Source organism: Alosa alosa, chromosome 13 (genome assembly GCF_017589495.1).
Source record: "Alosa alosa isolate M-15738 ecotype Scorff River chromosome 13, AALO_Geno_1.1, whole genome shotgun sequence".
In the NCBI taxonomy this organism is placed as follows: Eukaryota; Metazoa; Chordata; class Actinopteri; order Clupeiformes; family Clupeidae; genus Alosa; species Alosa alosa.
In genome coordinates, this window is record NC_063201.1 from 6,043,578 (window position 1) to 6,060,672 (window position 17,095).

At 40.8% G+C, this 17,095-nt stretch overlaps 1 protein-coding gene across 1 annotated transcript; it reads right to left on the bottom strand.

Annotated features, from left to right (window-relative positions):
• Nucleotide 1: 1 nt before the first annotated feature.
• On the bottom strand, nt 2-16,610 carry LOC125306579 (collagen alpha-2(VI) chain-like). Its single transcript, XM_048262011.1, has 29 exons — nt 16,524-16,610; nt 14,764-14,880; nt 13,967-14,559; nt 13,854-13,874; nt 13,385-13,450; nt 13,231-13,284; nt 12,986-13,030; nt 12,863-12,889; nt 12,748-12,774; nt 12,463-12,507; nt 12,293-12,346; nt 12,044-12,106; nt 11,462-11,524; nt 10,619-10,672; nt 10,067-10,102; nt 9,909-9,971; nt 9,535-9,597; nt 9,384-9,446; nt 8,389-8,451; nt 6,721-6,771; nt 6,602-6,637; nt 3,740-3,802; nt 3,243-3,305; nt 3,032-3,067; nt 2,892-2,937; nt 2,650-2,802; nt 1,554-2,000; nt 1,407-1,445; nt 2-874 (listed from the first exon to the last, which is right to left on the bottom strand). Exons 2-29 carry the CDS (start codon nt 14,855-14,857, stop codon nt 270-272), a joined length of 3,033 nt encoding a protein of 1,010 aa, XP_048117968.1. The 5' UTR covers nt 14,858-14,880; nt 16,524-16,610; the 3' UTR covers nt 2-269.
• Nucleotides 16,611-17,095: the final 485 nt, after the last annotated feature.

Here is a 17,095-nt window from a genome sequence, read left to right on the forward strand (position 1 = left end):
GTAGTCTTTTATTCATATCTTTATTTATCACTGATTATATGGCACAACATCTGCAACGCAACAGCACAAAATCTAAGCATTGTTTCCCCACCCCACAAGGCTCTGACTAGACAGAGGCAAAGCCCTCTGATCACTACATTTAAGTCATTAGATAGACACAGCGGCACACATGTTTAAAACATTCACATAATTTCACATGATCTCATTAGATTAAACATAATAAAGCACCCTAATGCACGCTCTAAACATTTCAATATTGACCTACAATGTTATCCCAAACAGTGAGCAATATGCTTGATGATCCTTGGGTGAGAGAGGTCCTTGTAGCTCTTCAAGTTAAATATCAGCGATTTGTCTCTGAAGACGAGTTGCAGCAGTCGGTCATGGTCCATGTCTGACCCTGCTGATATTGCCATACTCACAGCATTCGTCTTGCGCATGGCCGCCAATCCTTCGGCGAAGCTTTTGTCACTAGTGACCCCATCTGTGATGAAGACAAAGGACAGTTCTGCGTCTGGACGGACCCCTCGATACCGGCCACCACCATTCACGAGATTGTTGGCCGCAAAGAGGATAGCACTGCCCAGAGTGGAGGAGGACTCGCGGTACACAGCCCGGGACGCGAGGTTAGTGAAGGACCTGCGCTTGGCTGTAAAATCCAGGAGCAAGTCTGGATCCTGCTCCCCGCCAAACTGCATCACAGCAAAACGCGCCCCTTTATAGTCCCCTTCCCTGGTCGAGAGGGGGATCTCATGTGAGAGTTTCTCGATGAAATGCATCACACGGACAAAGTTGTCAGGGCCCATCCTCTCAGAGCCATCCACGAAGAACAGCAGGTCAACCGGCCGCTGAGTTAGAGGAGCCACACTCAAATCTGTCACAGGTAGAGGAGTCAAGACATGTCATGAACTATAACTGCAGTCTAGTTTAACTTCTAATTCCAAACAACTTGAACTCTTCCTGTTCTCCTAAACTCTCACTATCCTTTTTGAGTTTGAATGTTGGAGTTCCAATTTGTATTTAAAATTTGAACACATTTTTTAGAATTTAAGCTTTATTGAAATCTCAGAATGTGCTCAAAATTTTCGTTAGCCATTACATGAAAAGGTTCTCTCCTAAAGGCTCACTAACGTTAGACTATTCTCCTGTTTCTACATGTACCTACACGTATCTTGATTAATTAGATATTTGCATGTTCACTGTTTAAAAATAACTACAGTAAACTTAATATTCTTGGGATAGTGCTTTCAATCACACTTCTTTAATCTGCTATTGCCACTAGGCTTGGAATCATGTAATGGATCCCAGAGAAGAAATGCAAATAGGCCTTGTGTGCACATAGACTGGGGAAGGTGCCATCACAGCTCCTTTTGTAAATACATGACAGCAAAAAGGATTGCTTTTACCTGAGGCACAGTTCAGGTCTGGGCAGATGTTTTCCGGGTCTGAAAACAGAGCGAACACAAGGCATTGTTAATGATCCGTCAGCCAGTGGCAATTGTGCGAGAGGATAAGTCTAGGCGTGCGTGTCGACAGGTTCCGCACAGACTTGCCTGGGCAGAGGATCCGCTCAATTTCCTCCAGGAACTCCTCGGCGGTGAGTTCGGCATACACGCTCAGAGTCTTCACCCTGTCCTTGATGTTGCAGGCGATGCGCCCCAGCGCCAGCCTCTCGGCGCTCGTGTTGAACATGTCCCCAATGGCGATGGCGTACACCTCCACGCCACTGCACAGACCCTCCAGTTTGTCCAGGTCTTTGGGGTCATAGCGGCCGTCGGTGATGACAATGGCGACCACCTTCGTGCCCTGTCTTCTCCCAGGCACGATCAGGGTCTCGTAGGTGTATTTAAGGGCCGAAGGGGTCCAGGTGCCTCCAGCAATCCACTCCATTGCCTTGACCTTGGCCTTGAAGGAGGACACGGAGGTGATCCCGCGGTCGTCCATGCGGATCGCCTGCACTTCCCCCTGGTGGCTGTACTGCACCACTCCCAGACGTGAGCCTGAGAACCAAACACAAAGGTGCAGAAAGATGTAAAGAACCATGATGGTGAGGTGATACCAGTCATGCTTATTATTCCATCTTAAAAGAAAATTGACAGAAGAGAAAGAAGAAGAGAAACGCTACTTTGTGAAAGATGTGCTTTAAAGGGTCAGTCAGCGATCGTACACAATTTCAAGACCATACATTTTTTTGTCACATTCAGCAATCATCTCCTTACGTTTCGCTAGCTGCCCATTCCATGCGTACACTGAAAAAAACAGTCTCTAGGCAGCCCAGGCTCTGAAAACTGTAAACAAAGTGGGGCCTGTCCCCCAAACAAAAACAAATCACTGTGTGGACTTTCTCTGGGAAGAGTGAAGGGAGGGGTAAGCTACCTCTCTGGTGAGTCCCATTTGGTCCTTAGTTAAAATTTACATTGTTTTGGACAAAAGTGTCTGCTAATAAATTTGAATATAAACACAGACATAAACAAATGTGACTTCCTGTGCAATCACTGAATGTCCCTTTAAGTACAGTATATCTTACCTAGAAAGGTACGGTACATTACACTGAAACCTCTGTAATGGTTTGAGTATATTTCTCTAAGCCAGTTTTAATTAGAGTGTCAAAGATCATGTCTGGGCTTCCGCGTAATGTAGACAGATTACCTGAGAGATCAGTGATGTTCTTGGCCATCTTTCCTAGTCTGTTTGCAACACTGATAACAAAGTTTTTGGCGAGACTGAAGTTGGTTTTTCCAATGCTTTCTGAGCTGTCAATCACAAACACCAAGTCCAAGGGAGGGCACGTCTTCTCACAGTCTGACAAAAAAAGCAATATATGTCAGTGTGTTGCATGTTTGGTTGTTGACGTTTGAAGTACAAAACAGAGTGTTAAGACAGAATATTACCACAGCAACCACATGTCTCTCTCACAACACTCATGATGTCACATTCCTGTAGGAGAAAAAAGAGAATGGAGTCTGTGATATGGCCATTTTTTTTAAACAGTGAATCTATACGAATAAACACAAATCTCATTTTTTCTTACAGACATGCCAGCAAGACCTCTTGGACCAGGTGAACCCTGAAAAAAGTGAATTCAGGTTATTTTTTCACATTTTGTACCCATATGCTCTAGCTTCACTCCACATACACACAAACATGTGAGTACATCAGAGTTAAGTTAAAAGACTCTTGAAAGAGGTGTTTGTCTTTACCCAAGTGGAGCTGCCATGTGGAAAGGAATGTTCATTACTCACCTGCGGCCCAGGCGGTCCCCTTGGTCCTCTGTCTCCAGGTGCACCCTCAGGGCCTGGTTCCCCCTAGGGCCAAAACAGTCAGGAAGTAGATCATGGAAAGTACGTAAACACAGTATAGGCTTCTATTTTAGCTATATTTCAGCTGACATGTTAAAGTTAAAGTTGACTGATGCTTTTATCCTATGCTTATGCTTTTAAAGCTATCCATAGCAACACGGACAACAGTATGAATCAAGTGAGTGATGCTACCACTGCTCCACCACATCCTGTAAGTGTAATGGTAAGTGTAAGTTGTAATGGTATTGGACATGTAGACATGTACATGAAAACACTTCAAATCATAAGCATAATTTCACCCACTTAGATAGGACAGACAAAATGTTTGATGAAATCACCAGTTCAAAACTGAAGCTCCATCTTAGCTCTTGGATTGTTTTCATTGTTAATTCCTACAAATATCCCCTGCCTTCCTCATTTCATTTGTCTGCCACACTTACTGACTCCCCATTGGGTCCCTTTGATCCCTGGGTTCCTTTCTCTCCAAGAAATCCTCTTTGGCCCTGAAAAAGAGAATTATTTCAGGAATGTTTCATAACATGCTTATATTACCATTAATGTGTGTAATAGGTACTTATATCCATAATATAATCTAACATAATATGCAATATAGAGTAAATATTACATTTATAATAGTTAAATCGTAACCAATATAACAGAGAACTATACTAGAGGGAGAGCAGATAGCTAACAAACGTTTAGAAAAAGTCCTGTTAAAAATTAGCATAATTAGCATAATTCACATACTTTTTGGTTTTGCCATCAGATATCATAGGAATTGCCAAAAAATAAGGCATTAATATACTCTTTATGTATCAGATATGTTGTAGGACAGGACAGGAATTACCCCAATGACCCTCAAGTAGCAAATGAAAATAAGATAAAATTAAAATATAAATTGAAATAATAGCTAAAATTCAGTATGACGTTTAGAAGCAAAATAGATTCCTTGATAATAAATTGATAGAATAGTAGGTGATTGCTAATTTTTCTGTAGAAAGTACTTTGTCATTAACTATTATGAACAGTTGTCAGTCTTTACAGAGGATTTACACTGTATTTTTTTTTACTGTAAAGGCGACTGTGCTTGCCTAGTTAAAACATCTCACTGGTGCTCTTTCCTATCATTCAAATCCCAACCATGCAAAAAAATGGATTGCTGAAGAGTGCTATGGAGATTGCATTATTTGCAAATAAAAATAAAATTTAGACAAGATATCCTTTATGCTGCAACAAAAAGATACATTCTCTAGTGCATCATTACTGCATATGATGCTGAAAGGGAAGTGGACCTAGGACAAATCCTCAGCTATGAACTGATTAATGTCCCTGTACTGTAGCTATTGCAGATAGCGATGGTTATTTGTGAAGTGGAAATAAGTCATCCTCACTCAAGTGCTGTCTAGCAATACGGAATGTCCAGTAGTGATCGCAAAAACTGCTCATTCAACACTGGTAATAGATGCTCAAGATCTAGTTATGTCTTTAGGGCACCCATCTGACTGCAGCACATTAAAGAAGTATGCAGGGAAGTTTGTAAGAAACTTTTGTATTGTTATTTGGTATTTGTTATGTGGTAGCAAATGATGTTGACTATCAAAGAAATAGACCTAATGTAGGAATGCACACAGATATTGCAACAGATACGCTCAGGCCAATCCAAACTTTTCTCATCTGTTGTTCCTCGTTGGTGGAACACACTGCCAGTTCCTACAAGGGCAGGGTCATCCCTCTCCATTTTCAAAAAAAACTCCTGAAGACCCAGCTCTTTAGAGAACATATCCTCTCATAGCACCACTTACAACAAGTCTTGCTGATCCTAGCACTTACCATCTGTCTTGAACTGACACTCAACTGTTTAAAAACAGTACTCACTGATGCACTTATTCTTACTGTACTCTACCGTTTTTAAATTGTCCTAAAATTGTTGAGAGAATTGCTTTAAAACTTAACTGTTACCATGTTGTTAGTCGCTTTAGTTAAAAATGTGTCTGCCAAATGTAATGTAATAATGGTGTAGGCGTATCTGATTAAGACCCAAAGAGCGGTTGAAACGTACTTGTTAAATTACACTGGGAGCAAAGAAAACTATCTTCACTTTTTTCCCTTTGCAACTGCCAAAGAAATCCCATAAACACAGGAAGGCCTAGGGTAGCCTAAAGATTAGGCTCTTCTGCATAGCATTAAGTGATTTGCATGCAGTAATTTGAACACTGACCTTGATCTAGCCTACTTTGGCTATTTAAAGGTAATGTATTGCCAAAACATCACACAATATAAATGAGCTATAACAAACATTAAAGGACTTAATCACACACAAACTATTATTTTACTGACTACAAAAATAATAATTATGTAGGAAGTTTAGAAGTTTGAAACCCAGATTTGACCAAAAGTGCACCAAATTCAACACAAATGACTCAATACACTTGGAGGAGGCCTGCGTCCTTTCTTTTCCAGATATTTTAGGATTTGGATATCGCTTCAGTATCGAGTATCAAGATATTTATGGTATTGTATCAAAGTCATAATTTTGGTATCGTGACAACACTATGCCAGAGCCACTCTGTTTTCTAGATGTCGAGGATCGTGGCTCTACCACCAACAAGTGATGCTGCTCAATGGCATATTAGAAGAGCACATTATCAAGCTCTAGTATAGAGGCAAGCACACATACCAAATCCAGTGTTACTAGAAGTAAAATGTTTTTTACTTGACGGTTGTTGCTGACGGTAGATGCAGTTCTGCATTAGGCTTATTCCCGTTATCTAAGTTCATATGTACTGTAGGATATATTCTGAGTTGAAGGTTATCTGTGCAATTTGTTATTGTGATGAAATGCATTAAACACCACGAGTGACTCACTATGTTAGCAATAAAAATATGTGTTTTGATTAGAATTTCCGAGTTTATTACATGTCAACTGTAATCATGTTCCCATTAAATACCTTAATAAACTATAGTATGGCTTATTTAATGCTCAAACATTTATTTAGAGAACACTTTTATTTGGTTTTAGTGATTACTTTTGAAATCAACCCAATTTAGGGAACAATAAACAAAAATAATCACTATTTTATGTTAAAATGCTGATTATGCAGCTTAGAACTCAGAATTGAGCTTGGTAAACAAAATATTCAGAATCAGCACCCTCAAATTAGGTAAGAAGGGTGGTTTACCAACTTTTTCTCAAATTTGCCGTCAGAAGTTCTCTTCTGTGAAGCTGCTCTCCCTCTATACCTTATACCTGCACTTCGTACTTTGTTCAGGGTTAATTTTATGTTGGAACACGGATGGATTACCTGAAGTCCTGGCAAACCAGGCTCTCCTCTGTCTCCCTGCAGGCAAGAGGAGAAGAAAGCTTGTACTTTTCCATGGCACAGATATGCGTACATTTTAATAATAACTTCCAGTGAATTACCTGTATGCCTCTAGGGCCTGGGAATTTATGCCCATCCTTCCCACGGTCTCCCTGTAAAATGTTCAAAATTATCAAAATCTTTCACACATTTAATCACATTTTTACAGATATGAATTGCAACCCCAAATCAGAAAAAAGTTGGGACGTTTTATTCTGTGAATAAAAACAGAATGTAATAATCGGCAAATCTTGAAAATGACATCAATGTTGAAAATGACAAATTTGACTATTTCATGGTAAATATTATGTTATTTTTGAATTTGATACCAGCAACGCTACAGCATGGGCATCTTGCACATTTGGCAAAGCACAATCAATTCTGAAAAATGTACACAGGTTTTGAGCAGCATACTGTATACTGCCATCCAGGTAATGTCTTTTCCAGGGAAGACGTTGAATATTTCAGGAAAACAATGGCAAAATGAATTCTGCATATATTTACCATAATTTCCCAACTATTAGCTGCGGCTTATTATGATTTTGCAAAAATTCTTCAGCTATGAGGTTAAAGGTGCCATGTGTAAGAATTGAGGTAAAAATATCCAAAAAATGAGCTACACGCATCAAAAGAATGAGAAGAAATAAGGGCGATGATGTAATTAAAAGAATGACAAGGTATAGTGCTGCAGAGATATCAACCTGAATTAGCATGCTAAATTACTAGCCACAGCCCGACAGGTGTATACTCTTTGGTTCAAGTACGCCCACAAGCCGTGCGAGTTAGTCGTGTATTGCAGTTTGGCTGGCGGTTATGTTGCCCGCATACCGCCTCCCCTGGCAGAAACTGGTATTATGACACCTGTCGGGCTGTGGCTAGTAATTTAGCATGCTAATACCTCAATTCTTACACATGGCACCTTTAAAGGCCCACTATGCAGGATTTTTAGCTTAATGTGCACGTTTTTTTAGCTTAATTTACCTTAATTTAACAGCTTCAGAGTCATTGGAATGGTTATATGACTTTTTTCGGGTTGAATGGTGGCCGTCTCGCTTCCACCTAGCGCCTGTGAGCGGAAAAACCATCCTTGCAACTGTGGGCCGACGGCCTCAGTGTCAGGAGTGTAACGAATGTAACGAATTCCTTTACTGCATTCAAATACATATACACGCCAGGCACCAGCTAGAAAAAGGTAGCGATGGAGTTTCTCAGACATTCGTCATGACAGAGCCAGCGAAAAAGAAGCAAAAACCGAGAAAACAGTAAGGAAATATATATCCTATATCGGGGAGTAATGGGACAACATTTCATTCTCAAAACTGTAGCAACTGATATCCTCAGTTCCTAATAATTTACAGAATTTTATTAAATTAACATTCCCTGTCCCAACTTTTTTTGAAACATATTGCTGGCATCAAATTCAAAATTAACATATATTTTCCATGAAGTCCAAATGTTCATTTTCAACATTTGATTTGTTGTCTATGTATTTTTTGCTGCCAAATATGGGTTTACGAGACTTGTATATTATCACATTCTTTTTATATTTGCATTTTGCTCAACGTCCCAACTTTTTCTGATTTGGATTTGTAAGTGTTTGAGGTTTGCAATTTCATCTTTCACCATTGTGTCAAAAAACAGCTCCAGCCTTCAGTTTTCAGTGTTGACAAATGATTGAGCAGGTTTCAGCATGCAACCTGTGACAACCAGTAGGGGCCTCTCATTCATACCCTAGGACCAGGCTCTCCATTGTCTCCTCTTATGCCAAAGTCCCCTGCCTCCCCTGGGGGACCCTGCAAAACAAGGCAAAGGTCAATCTTAGGGCCCAGTTTCCTGAAAGCATTGTTAGCCGTTAGTAGTTTGTTAACTGTTGTTGCTGTCATGAAAACATTTGCAGATTTATAAGCAGTCGCACTAGACATCTAAGAGCATCTTAACAGGAACTTCTCACTGAGGTTTCCAGATGCACATACAGGGTAATTACAACTAAGACTGTATGTATGAAACTTACACTCCCAATCTTGATATCTAATTGTAACAAATCAGCTTTAAGATGAAAAAAAGCTGAGAAAACCTGTTTAAAATCGACCTAATTGCAATGTTCAATCAGGTGGGCAGCCGTGGCCTAGTGGTTAGTGCTTCGGACTTGTAACTGGAGGGTTGCCAGTTCGAACACCGACCAGTAGGCACGGCTGAAGTGCCCTTGAGCAAGGCACCTAACCCCTCACTGCTCCCCGAGCGCCGCTGTTGTAGCAGGCAGCTCACTGCGCCGGGATTAGTGTGTGCTTCACCTCACTGTGTGTTCACTGTGTGCTGAGTGTGTTTCACTAATTAACGGATTGGGATAAATGCAGAGACCAAATTTCCCTCACGGGATCAAAAGAGTATATATACTTATACTTATACTTATAATTATGTTCTGAAACAACACATTGCCAGAATAGTTTCTGATTCCATTTGTCTAAGTGTATCTTTTAGTAAATAAAAAAAAGTGAGAGCAACGCAATGCTTACACAACTTTGCTACACTGTGGTGTGTCTATCATAAGCCTTATTTTCTCACTATCTTACTCGACTTCTTGTTCGTGCAGGCATGCAGACATAATGAGTAGCTTAAGCCTATAATATATTTGCAGGTTATGCAAAAAAATGGACCCGGAACTCTACCAACACCACGAAAGCTCTTGTGTGATCAACTTTGACGGACGGCACATCGTCAAGCTCACCTGTGGACCGGCTCTTCCTCCCTGACCTGTTTCGCCCCTGATTCCTGGAAAACCAGGTGATCCCTGTTGGGGAAAAGTAAGCACAAATTACACCGGGTCACTCACACACTGTGGCTCCTCTGTTCATGTCCATTTGGGGAGGTGCACTCACAGCGACCCCTGGCTGGCCTCTCTCTCCACTGGGCCCTCTTTCACCCTCAGGGCCGTCTTCACCCTACAGAGCCCAGCAGCATCAACAGGAATATAATTTCATTATCATCAATATCATCCATCATTGCTACACATTATCCTTCATTAACAGTTGTAGTTTCACATTATCCTTCATTAGCACAGTTGTTGTCACACATCATCCTTCATTAACAGTTGTTATTACACATTATCCTTCATTAGCACCATTGTTGTTACACATTATCCTTCATTAACACAATTGTTGTCGTCACTCATTATCCTTCATTAACACAGTTGTTGTTACACATTATCCTTCATTAACACAGTTGTAGTTACACATTATCAACAGCACCTCACCTTGTCTCCCACTGGGCCTGCTTTGCCACGTGGGCCTGCTTTGCCAGCATCTCCTCTGGGACCCTAGAGATAGTGTGATGGGTTGAGCAACTGCAAAGCACCTGCTTATTTGTCATACAGTGCAGTTGATTTTTCCACCTGCATGTTATTTTACTCACAGAGTCACCAGTCTGTCCTGTTGTCCCAGGTGGACCCTAGAGAACAGAGGTTTGGAAAAGGCTTTATGGGTATAAAGGAGTTTTGCTTTTATTTACCAACCCAGATAGCCAGAGGCTGGTGGACCACTGGGGGCAGATCTGGCAGTCCACTGGCAATTTCCCTCATCGTTGGTGGACCATTGGGGGTACACAGACAGTCCTCGGCGGGTTGCTAACGAACACCCTATGATTTTGCCCATAGTGGAAATTATTTATACTTGGTTTTAACAACTAGTGGTCCAATACCTATGAATCTGCTTTTATTATCTGTGGAATATTTCCAGAACCTTCTGTTATTACAAGTACAAGCTAATAGTACCAGTTATGACAAGTTAATATCATCCTTGAGGGCATACTGTATGCTCGGAAGTGTCTACACCCATTTTATCCTACATTTAATACATTTTATCTGCTGTTTTCAACAAGTGCCTCTCTTACACATTTGTGTAAGTACACCAATATATTTTATATCCCCATGCATCTAAGTGAACCAAGGAAACACATATACATTACCTTGGCTCCCTTTTGTCCTGGTAAGCCAGGGTTGCCGACATACCCAACAACACCCTATAAAAATAAGTCAGTTAAAATCAAATGATACTGTTGTGAATCTGTTGAATACTGCCTAACTCAGTTATCCTAAAACCCTCAATTCAAACAGTAGTTAACACCGTCAACTGAAATCCACCTGTAATCTATTCAGTGGTTCTTAAACTGAGGGCACGACCCAGGCGGTTGCCAAAAATATGAGAGGAAAATTACATGAAAATGATTACAAAATTATATTCTGTCTGAATTAAATACAGTATATTTAGTGACCCTATGTGTAGGCCTACAATTCACAATGTATCCACAATGTTCCTCCTCCTGAAATAAATGGACTGGATAATGTTTACACAAATTCAAATCTCTATACACCTCTGGCAATTAGTGTTTGAACGCAAAGATTTACAAGCTTACCAGTAACAGGTAGCCTTCTTTGGATGAGTGCTAGTTATCAAAATGCACCTGGCGTCGACATAACAACCAACCAATGTGAACCGTGGTAAAGTTAGTTTTATATTGGATGTTGGATATTCGACACATTCAAATAATCCATTTAGCACTTGCTATGAGGGATGATGTCCACCACAAATCCAATAAATCTATTTAACCGCATGACCTTTTGACCTATTAGTGTCAAATTACGTCTGATGAACACAGCTGAATACCCTCCACATGAGACAAAGCTTCTTTTTTCAAATTTTTTTTTTTTATTATTCATATGCAACTGCAATTACTATGTGCTGTGAGATCTTAACAGTGAGATCTAAACAAGACTGTTTAGTGATCTGTTGGTTATGAGAATTTGAGTACCTTCTCCCCGACGCTCCCTCGGCCACCTTGAGGGCCGGGTCTGCCACTCATCCCAGGAACACCCTGAGAGTGGCACACGTTAAATTAGCTTCCCAAGGAGGAAATTCTTTTCCATAGAACTGTACATCCACTATATGTTTTACATCCCACAATGACAGAACACAGCAAACAGTGTGCATCGGTACATGCGTAATGACTTTATAATCTATATATAATTGGGTTCTGACCTATTATTTTGCCATCAGAATAGGTTATGCGTATAGGTATACATTTTGTGACATGAAGCATCTTGAAGGAACAGGTGAAACAGGGTTGGATGGGTTGGATAATACTTTCAGACAACAGGAGAAAATGGGTAGTGAGTCTGTGATGCTTTATGGATGACTGATAGTCTCTAAAGGCTCCTTTTTTGAATGATTTAAATTATTTGTTTTACAAATATCAAAATACCTGTAGATGATGTAGTTAATGTCTATTACAGTAGTTAATTACAGTAATTAACTTAATTTAAGAACATGGCGATATCTTCCATCACTTCTCCTATTGTTTCACATCTGCACAAAAAATATATAAATACTATACCTTTTCTCCTGGATCTCCAGAATCTCCTTTAATCCCAAAATCGCCAGCAGGACCATGGTCACCCTATATATGGGAGATTATTACAGAAGATATTTGACACACAATTAAAGGCTCAGTCCTCAATCCTGGTAAAAGGTTGTTGATAATTAAGCCCAAGAACCAAATTCACCCAGCAGATTTGATAAACTATGCAATAAGTGTAAAGTATCGTAATTAAGCAAATCACCTTTGAATTACATTCCCACTTACCGGCACACCAGGGTCCCCCTTGCAGCCAGGTGCCCCAATGGTTCCTCGTTTTCCCTGTGGGGAAAAAAAAGTTGACAAAGACTTTGGGTGCTTGCAAAGCCTACGGCAGATGGTGTGAAGGGTCCTCATTAAAAAAAAGAAAGAAGAAAGAAAAATAAAGAGATTTGTACCTTCTCTCCATCTATGCCACTATAGCCTGGACCTCCTGATCGTCCCTGACATATTCAGTTAATAAAAAAAAAGAGAGATTGAATTCAACCAAGGCGTTCAGCTGTTAAATGTCAAAATGTCAAATGGTGATTAAAGGTGCTGTGAGCAATATATTTTTCACATGCTTGAACTAAAATGTTTTGACATTCAATCACGATTGCCGAAGACAAATACTCTGAGAAAAAGATTTGCTGACAGACTTATAAAAATAATAAACAGAAAACAGATCAGTTCAGTCAGTTTACCTTAGGACCAAGTGCTCCAACATCACCCTATGAAACAGATAAAGGAATTTTATAGAAAAAGCAGAATTTCAAAACTTTCTCATTGAAGGTGCAGTAGAAAAAAACAGACACATACCTTGTCTCCTTTGAAACCTTTAAAACCCTAAAAAAAATAGAACTCAGTATAATTGCAGGCATATCAACTAATAATGTTATATATAACTGATATATAACTGATAACTGTCCATATGACCAATACCTTAGGACCATGCAAACCAATGGGACCTTCAATACCAGGATCACCCTACAAAGTAAACCAAAAACAACGGCGACATAAATACCACGGCATCTGTCAACACCTAACAAATATTCAACTGTGGTCAACCTTTTACACTAAAGTCTTAATATGTCTGGCAGACACAAGGCACTTGGTTTGGGCACCAGATAGCTGAAAAATATGGGACTAGTCTCATGATTACTTCATCAAGGAATTACAATTCCTACCGATGGCCCTGAAGCTCCGGGGTCACCGTTGTCACCAGTGCTTCCCTTTGCACCCTAAACATGAATGAAACAAATCACAAATGAACAACACATACGATACGTAAGATGAGAAAAGTGTTTGTGCTAATTAAACAGTTGCAAACAGCGGTCATACTTTAATTCCTCTGTATCCTTTTCGTCCCGTTATCCCCACAGTTTCTTTGCACATCGGTTCTTGGCACTGGGGAGAGTGAAACAAAATAAATATTATGTTATGCAATAGAATGGAAAATCCAAATAATGAATTATGCAAACAAAGTGAAAAGTGAATGTAACCTAAATATAGGGCATGACACTTTAAATAACCCATTAAATGATGACTTTTATGGAAACTAATTGTAAAATTTAGACATATCTTTCATAAGTATATTTCACAGCCTTTTAGGCCTACAGATTATATTTAACTCATTTATAGAATAGTTAAGTCTATATGCAAGACTGAATCATATACTGTAAAGGCTATCGTGACACACACACACACACACACACACACAGTGTTAACCTGTTGACCATTTACAAATTCTCTGGGGGAAAAAAACAATGATTGTCACAATAATTGTCCAAACTGAATGAGTGCTTCTCACCTTGAAGTCAGCATCTTTCACCTAAAAATAAAAACAAGTGTTGTAAATATTACCAACCAAAAAACGTTTATATCAAGGAATGAATATGTTTAACCGACTTAATGTGGGCTCACTATAATGTCCACGATGCTGTTCACGGTAGCCTGTCGTCTAGCATCAGGGAAGGCCAGGTAATCCTTCCGGTACAGCTCCACAGGTAAGCTGGCGATCTGCTTGAGATCGCCCTCGGAGGTCTCCTCATCGGTTGCCACCACAAACACCCTGATGCCTGCTGCTCTGGCAGCCTCGACGGCTTGCTGGACCCCTCCACAGGGTGAGCCTGTACTGTAGCCGTCCGTTAACACCACAGCGTACTGGATGCGCGGCATCCCACCTGGTGACCTCAGCACCTGCTCCGTCACCGTCCTCAGGGCGCAGTCTATGAAGGTGCCGCGGCCAATGTAGCGCACCTTTTCGACTTCACGTAAGAATTGTGCTGCGTCTGATGTTACCGGGCTAAAGATCTCCACGTGGTCGGAGAAATGAAGGCCTCCATATGTCCACTGAATCCCCTGAGATTGCATCACTGAGGCCTCAAGACGCCCCGAAAACACTTTAAGGAAGGTCTTCAGTTCATCCACCCGGCTACCCCATGGTTGATCTCGCAGCGCCACGCTCTCAGAGGTGTCCAGCGCAAAGTAAACCCCCACTGGACAGAAGTACTGATCTAGGAGATTTAAAAAAAAGGAAAAAAAAGAAAATGTAATGAACACCAACCTATACATGAGGGTGTGTGGAGGTATGGTATGCGTACCATAACACTCATCCCTGCAGGCGCTCCTGCTTGCATGCACCCAAATAGCTTCATCATGATGATAAAAAGTCAGGATTTGTGGTTTCATTTGGAGATAGAAAAAGAAAATGGACTCACCACCAGGGCGAATTATTAGATGGTCATACTCTGGGTCCTGGGCTGACGTCTGAAGCATGCTCAACAGAAGGACAACCCAGCTCAAAAACGCCATGATCCAGCCGTTATTCTAAAGCCCTACTCAAAAAATAATATCAGTTACTAATTCAGTTTCATTCATCTATTATCTGTTCACATAAAATCTTGACGTGTAGCTCTGATAAGACTTTATGCAATTTTATTTCCAATTCTCATTAACATTTTTTCCTTCTTTAACTAGGCCTAGCCCAGCGTTTCTCAAACTGTGGGTCGCGGAGACATGCCAGGTGGGGCGCGAACTGACGTGAAAAACAGGAGTTTTTTATTTTATTTTTTATCTGTAGCCTGGGCCCAGGTAGCACCCGATGCGCAATGGACGCACTGTGTTATTCACAGGGAAGCGCTCGTGTCAAGGCAGCTTAGTTAGTCCCGACCTACATGAGATTTTGAACGTTGTTGTGAAAGTGGTGAATTTCATCAAAACCCGGCCCTTAAAAGCGCGTCTATTCTCCGCACTTTGCGAAGAGATGGTAGCTGACCAAAAGGCTGTAGCCTACTGTTTCACAGCGAGGCAAGGTGGCTTTCCCGAGGTAAAGTGCTGTCGCGCGTGTTTGAGCTCCGAGTCGCCTCTTCTTGGAGGAAGAGCGCATGTTTGAATCTGCAAGCACGTTCACTAATGAACATTTCTTGACGAAGCTGGCCTATCTTAGCGATACATTTGAGTTAAATGTCCAGTTACAACCTCACCTAGCAAATACGATTACTGCATTCACCAAAAAAACTTGAGTATGGGACAGGCGCCTCGATCGCGACAGTATTATGCCTTTGAGATTTCTGAGCGAAATCGCTGAAACGTCTGATTGGGAGGCACTCTTGTGATCCCATGTATTAAACAGTAGGCCTACATCACATCCCTGCAAAGTTTATTTCAAAAATATTTCCCAACCAGCAGTGCTCAGTATGACTGGATTATAGATCCATTTAATGCAGCATGTTGGTATTTCATTGAATATATTGTACAATGCTGTAAAATGGCCTATGCTTCCTAATATGTTGCTGGAAAACAGAAATATGTTTGTTATGTATTTATTTATTATATCTGCAGCACCAGCTGATTTTAACTCTGTTGAAGAGGATATATTTAGAACTTGTCATTATTTCAATAAATTTGACAATTTTAAGCTTGACCTACCACTTTCTTAGAGCGATGAGGGACAGGTGGGGCTCGAGAATGCCCCCTTGATCAAAGTGGGGAATGAAAGAAAAAGTTTGAGAACCACTGGCCTAGCCTAACAATTCTTTATTTCTTCACTTAACAACTGTTTCCAAGATCACATGTTTGATTCTGGACCCCATATGCAATCTCTTGTTTGGGCACAGAGGAGCATTCCATTCTTAGAAATAAATAACGCATGTTCACCTTAAAAGCACAGAAAATGTGAAATTAAGAAGTTTGTGCTCAGGCCATCCTGCTTCAATACACAATGACATGTTTCATTTATACTGTATATATCTTCATGATGATACAGACGTTTTCATGATAAAGAAATTATATTTCAGATTAGCCTATATTATTCCATATGTGCACAAACACGCCTGCATGCTACGTGCAGTTGAGCGCTCTCTTAATATTCAGACCCACAGCTAATCTAAACCAGACCAGTTACTCCCATGGATTTCAATGACAAAATCCTAACCAGAAAAGACCATGAAAGTTGGTCAAAATAGCATTACAAACTTACCTGTAAGAGACAAAAAAGGGGCTTCCAGTAGCAGAAAATCCCTGGCACTGCTCTGTCTGCCTCACCTGAGACCGTCTCCCACACCTGAAGTCTCCCCAGTTCTGTGGAAGAGGTATGCTCCCCATGCCTGTCGAGGCGTGCCCCTCCTTAGGATCCGCCACTCACTGAGCTGAACTGGCTCTGTAAACATTGCAATGGGCCCCTACTTGTCTGTCAAACCTTACCCAACACCAACCAAGAGGGATCATGTATACCCCCCTCGCCCCCACCCAACCTCCTCATATTGTCCCATAGCTGGTCACTGAACAGGCTTTGACAGAGATGTGTGTGTCACGGGTGGCTGGATCACACTAATGACAGGCGTGTAGTGTAGGAATGTACTGAGCCAATGATTGTGCCTTACAGGCAAGGAAGTGTGATGGAAATGTAGGTGAGAATGGGACATACAGTGCATTTGTGTTCCTTATTTGTTTAACTATTTTATGGAACTGAGGAAAACCTATTGAAGCTGTATCAACCAGAAAAGCAAAGTGCATTGGTCTCATTTTATTTTGATTAACAACAATTGTTAG